Source organism: Mycteria americana, chromosome 7 (assembly GCF_035582795.1).
Source record: "Mycteria americana isolate JAX WOST 10 ecotype Jacksonville Zoo and Gardens chromosome 7, USCA_MyAme_1.0, whole genome shotgun sequence".
Taxonomy (NCBI): domain Eukaryota; kingdom Metazoa; phylum Chordata; class Aves; order Ciconiiformes; family Ciconiidae; genus Mycteria; species Mycteria americana.
This window is the reverse complement of record NC_134371.1, coordinates 39201537-39207244: the sequence shown is the minus strand read 5'-3', so window position 1 is coordinate 39207244 and position 5708 is coordinate 39201537. Positions and strand designations below refer to the sequence as shown.

The following is a 5708-nucleotide window of genomic DNA, read 5'->3' as shown; positions in this document are numbered from 1 at the left end:
AGAGCTAAACTGTAAAACTGTGGTTTTGGGATGCGCGTACCTAGGCCAGAGGCCAGGGAGGAAGAGGGACACAAGAGGAAGGAAAGCAGGAGCAGGAAGGGTGGGGACTAAAAATCCTGGTACCAGTACAGCTTCCAGGCAGCACCGATAAACCCCATTTTGTGTTGCCTGCCAAAGAACAGAAACCACTCCTGTTTTGTATTTCAAAGTCCTCGTTTATTTCTGACATTGTATTTGGACCCATAGCTGAGCAACAAAGACAGAGAATAATAACAGGAGGAATCCGAAGTGGAAAAAATCTGGGATCCCTGCCCCTACCCCATCCTGTTCCTCCACCATCCCCAAAACCTTAAAACCCCCAGCTGCATCTCCCACGTTTCCAGCCCTTTCAGACTCACCCATTTCTCTGTAGCCATGCCAGACCCAGGGTGTTGTGTTGGCTGTGAGGATAACCCTCATCTTCGCCATCCAGCTACTCTGGAACTACATCGCCAGCCTTGGCACCTCGTTAGCAGGTGACAGATCACGCTTAATTTGCGTGCAATGAAGATGACGATGCGGTTGCCTTCCTTTCACCAGAAGGGTGACCCACAGAAGCAAAAGCCCCCTGTGTTATTCCCACCCTCCGGAGGTCACAGCCTGGCATGTGCTGCTGTTGCGGTGGGAAGCCTTGCCGTGTGCCAAGAGGTAGAGTTGGATGCCAGGAGCCGCTGTGCCCGCAAGCTGGCTCTGTGCCCTTTGAAGGGACGGCATCGCAGGGCCGTCTGGCAGAGCCGTGTGGGTGGCAGCCCTCAGGTCACGCTGGGACATACTAACTTCTCGTGGCTCCCAGCAGGATGGAGACTTAGCTGAGCAGATGCTCTAGCGGGAAAGGATGGGATTTACTGAGTTAGTCAAGATTTTTTTTCCAGTTACAGACTGTATTTTCAGGGAGGAGTACTGGCTGGATGGGAAGCAGTAGGAGCTACGGACTATTGGCCAGTGGGATCCAGAGCGCTTTGCTGCTGATAACTTTAATCTTCCCTCCTGCCTGCCCTTAATGTCAGAGGACACTTAAAGACCTGCTACCACTATTTGGAGAACAGAAGGAGACTCTCTAAAAGAGATGCAGCTAGACTGAGTCTCGGATAATGGAAATGCAATGTCTTTCTGGGCCAGAGGTGGGGGAGATGGTGCACAATGTTTGCTCAAAAGGCTGTGTAAAATGTGGGCTGGGGCAGGGTGTTTGGATACAAAGACCATCACCACATTTGGCGTTCATCTGGCTCCTTTCCTTCAGGTAGTTTGAGCAGAGGTGCCAAGGCATGAGCAGGTCCAAAGTGTAAATTAGCCTTTTGCCTGATAACATAGACATCCGAGGCTCACATAGCATGCACCTCCGTGCTGAGACCTACTTTTTCTGTGCATGAACGTGGAGGTTAAGTCCAAATCCTGTGAGCAGCAGGATTATTTCTAAATTGTCGTGGTGAAAAAAAAAAAATACCCCAAACCCACTCACATTTCTGAGCAGTTGTACCCTATATTGCAAAGGCACGGCAAGCGTTTCCTGCCATTGCTTCCAACAGCATCCGCATGGCTGCGGGGATCGTTGCTGTCCGGGTTCCTCCTCCCTGCCATGAATGGGAAGCGCTCAGCTGAGCGGTCCTGCACCAGTTGCTATGGAAGTGCCCGTGAATGATGGAGATGTACTTTTAGTAAATTTTCACCTAATTTGATTTATGGAGGAAGAAGGAACTTTCCCACATCCATTTTTGCAGAACGGCAGAGTCACTGGCTGTCATTACCAGCCGCAGAGCTGGTGAACCCAGGTTTGGGTCTTGCACCCTCTTCTTCCAAAAGCAAAAGGGAGGGGGCACCCCCATCACCTGAACATCACTCTCCCATGGGAGGTCGTGGGCCCTGCAAAGGAGGAGACGTGACCCGGTGGTCTCTGCTGTTGCTGTCAAAAGCAAAAGCCATCCTAAAGCCAATCTTCGTCCGGCTGTCCGGAGCTGTCAGGGTGGGCTGGGTAGGGCTTTGAAAGCTGAAGGTGATGAAAACTGCAGTTATTTAGGGATGCAATTCTTCCCATAAGTAAAATCTTGCGATTTTCACGGGTCCAAGTTAAAATCGCTCCTAAGAAAGCTTGTGACGAGTACAAGAGGTGGGGGCTTTGGCCGCAGAAGGATCAGCCTGTGCCCATTTGTGTGGGTGAGTGGTTTTGCGAGCAACTTTGCCTCCCCCGGCGGTGATCTAAATTCATCTCTTGAACTTCTTCAGCACGTGCAAAGACGGAAGCGGGTGGGGGACGGTGTCCTATCTTACACTCGAACACAAAAGCTAACTGCTAGCAGCAACTAACGCAGTACGAGGGGAGCAGGACAATCCGGATCTTCCCTTCTTTGCTTTCCCGTCGCCAAAGAGCGCTGCCATTCCCAGCTCAGCGGTGGGATTTGCCGGAGGCGGCAGCTCGCGGGCAGTCGTGCATCGCTCCGCGTGCCGGAGGCAGCGGGCATCGCCTCGGGTGGCTGCGTGGGGACACCGGAGACCTCGCTCTGGGGTCAGGGAGCTGGGGGAGCCTGGGGTAATTAAATCAGGTTGTACTGTACATAGCCCTCATTAGACAAGTCCCTTCAGGAGATAGAGTAGAATAATAATGACACTTATGATGGGTTCGGAGGTGGCCGGTTTAACGTCGCCCTTTGAGGTCCCTCTCGTCTCCTTTGCCCATAAAGCTTAGCCGTGCCAGGCGGTTCAGCAGGAGGACTGTGCTGGTCTCGGGCTGGGCTTACGGGGTCCTCTCTGCGCGAACCCCCCCCAAAGACAAGTGAAAAGCCCCTTCCCTCAAGTGGGTGCCAGCTGGGGACACCCTGTGCTAGTGGCAATGGTGACTACACCTCCGTGCTGATAGCCCGCGGGTTCAGGAAGCTCTCGCGGAGGAGGCCGTGGCGGCTCACCGGGTAGCTTTGCAGGGTGGCCATGTTGATGGGCGGCCCCATCTCCTTGTAGCACGCGGGGGTGTAGGTGACCCTCTCGCCCCCGTTGCGCACCATGTCGGCAGTCCGGATGTAAAAGGGGGAGCCGTAGGGGGAGCAGGTCGGGCAGTAGTTGTGAGCCCCGTGCTGGTTGAGCTCGCTGGGGGGGGGCGCGGGGCTGCCCTGGCCGTCCACCACGCGGGAGTTGCAGGCGTTGCACGTGCCGAGGTGCGAGTGCGTGGGAAGGTTGGGCTCTTCCTCTTCCTCCTCCTCCTCTTCCTCATCGGAGTCATCTTTCTTGCAGCAATAGTACTGTGCGAAAGGAAAGGGGTTACATTAGGGGGAGCGAGCAGCCAGCAGGCAGATTCGGCTTCACAGCCAGCCCTGCTGCATCCCCGCTCCCCTCATCCCCTTGCCGGAGAAACCCTTCGCCAGCCTCTCGCTGCTCTGCTCCATCAGTACCTGGGTCCTGCAAAGCAGCAGAAGCAGGACAAAACCTGGCCAGGACCTGAGCGTGCAGCAGGAGGCAGCTGCTGGGGAACTTGTCCTCTCCCCTCCCAGCAAGGTTTGCAAGGGGAAGGTATTTTACCATGCCAGTTGGAAACTCCTCCAAGTAACTGCTGTGCTTTTCATCGCACAGGCACTGCTGCATAGCACAGACTTCACATTAACTTTTAAAGAGCAGGAGGTCGTAGCTAGCTGTTGTTGAAAGCCTCCTCGTTTAATTTACAGGGGGAAAAACAAAAAAAAAAAGTCTCCATCTGGTATTACAAACTCAGCCAAGCCTACACCTAAATTAGCAAGCACTGCAGATTCTCAAAAGCCTTAGGGGAGTCCCCCCATGCTGGGAGGAGGAAAGGACGTAATTGTGCAGTGCCCGGGGGAAAAGGGGGTTTCAACTCCCTGCCCATCACGGGCAAGAAAAGCCCCACCAAGACCCCTCCTGCAGCAGCAGTTGGGCCTGAGGAGCAGCGATGCTGCTGGGGTTCATGGCAAGATGGGGGACGGCCACGGCGCTCACCTGTAGCCTACAGTAGCAGAGCACGGCAATGATGCACAGTAGGATCACCGTTGCTAGGATTCCCCCGGTGATAACAACAGTTCCCGCTGTCATCCGACCGATTCTCCATCAAACTCTGAAAGGAAGGGCCACAGGGACACGTGCCACCCCAGGACATGAAAGTCACCTACCATGGCTTTGTCATCACATCACAGACGTGACACCCATGAGGCATCCCAAAATATCGCATCCCTGTTCCTCCCTCCCCAAACGGAAAACTATCACCCAATATCATTCTCCTCCTCTTAGCGAGAGGACACCTGAGGTGCAGCATCATGTCCCCTCCCTGCCATCGCCGCCTCTGGCTTGGGGTCTTTGGGAAACACCCCGCGGTCCACTTGCAGAGCCTCCCCCCTTGCTGAGCCAAAAGGGCTGATTTCCACCCTCCCGGTAGACAACACAGCTTCTGCTTCAAAACGCAGAAGCAAACCTGGGTTTCCAGTGGGAAAAGCCAAAGGGGAGCCTTTGAACTCCGCAACTCTGACAGTCTGAGCTCAAAAAAAACCCCACGCACCCCGGCTGCCTGCCAGGCACTGACGGGTCTAACATGGGCTTGGCATGAGCCCAGCAGCCCCCACCGCCATCCCCGCGCCATGGGACCTGGGGGCTACTTACGTTCCGTGACGGAGGCGTTGGACCTGGAAGGAGCAGAGGGAGAGGTTAGCCGTGGCCTGCCAGCACCCCTCCCGCACGCTTCCCCGCTTCCCAAGAATTTGCCTTGATTCGGGATCCACGGGAAGCCCTGCTTCACATCCCACATCCCACAAGGACGGGGCTCAGCATGTGCCTGTGCCCCCGGGAGCCTCCGTGGTGCAAAAAGTATTTTGGGTCCTGCAGATGATGATGATGATAATTATTTATTATTATTATTACTACTACTACTATTATTTTCTTTAATTTGGAGCAGGGAAAGGAGGCATTTCCCAAACTCATAGAAATACTCCGCAGGACAAGGCTGTGGTATCAGCAGCTCATGAATCATACAGCTTCGCAGGGCGAAGGCCTGGCTTAGTCAGCACTTGGCCTTTTCCTCTTTAGAATTAATTATGGAGGAGGCGGATGTATCATCTCACAAGTGGACAATGTTTTACGTGCCGTTGGGAAAGGGGCTCTCCCCTCCATCCCCTCCGGGACAGGCGAGCCCCAGCATCCCCCTGCCACCCTGCGGGCACCTACCTGGAAAAGGACAGGCAGGGCGTCGCGGTCACGCCGGCCCCGGGGCGGCCGGCCAGGACAGGCAGCGCTGCATGGCCACGGGGAGATGCCACGGCCCTGGGAGGAAGGACAAGGAGAAAAACCCACCACCGTCAGCTCGTCCCCCCTGCCCAAGGGGGCTGCCCAGTGTCCCCACCGCCACTGACAGGACCTCTGTCCCCACGGCAGGGCTAAATAAATTGCTTTTTTAGGGAGACCAGCAGGAAATGTGGGTGCTGCAAAGGTGGGTAAACCCAAACCGCCAGGAAAGGACGATCCCGTGCCTGAAACCTGCCATTTCAGCAAAAGCGAGAGACTTGCGCCCAAGAAGTGGGTGCACCCATCGCCCCCATCACCCCCACCTTCCGGCGATGCCTGGCGCAACCGCATTTCATTACCGGCCCCCGCGTCCCTCTGTGCCTCGTCCAGAGCAAGGCTAATTGATAGGGCCCAAGTGCCAGCCGGTTGCAGCCGAGGAGATCTAATTACCTGCTCGCCAC

The 5708-nt window shown here is 55.4% G+C and overlaps 1 protein-coding gene across 1 annotated transcript; it reads right to left on the bottom strand.

Moving 5' to 3' along the window:
* Nucleotides 1-336: 336 nt before the first annotated feature.
* LOC142413161 (protein FAM163A-like) lies at nt 337-5307 on the bottom strand. The gene is made up of 4 exons (XM_075509206.1): nt 5191-5307; nt 4630-4652; nt 3976-4090; nt 337-3266 (listed from the first exon to the last, which is right to left on the bottom strand). Exons 3-4 carry the CDS (start codon nt 4066-4068, stop codon nt 2871-2873), a joined length of 489 nt encoding a protein of 162 aa, XP_075365321.1. The 5' UTR covers nt 4069-4090; nt 4630-4652; nt 5191-5307; the 3' UTR covers nt 337-2870.
* Between the last annotated feature and the right edge of the window lie 401 nt (nt 5308-5708).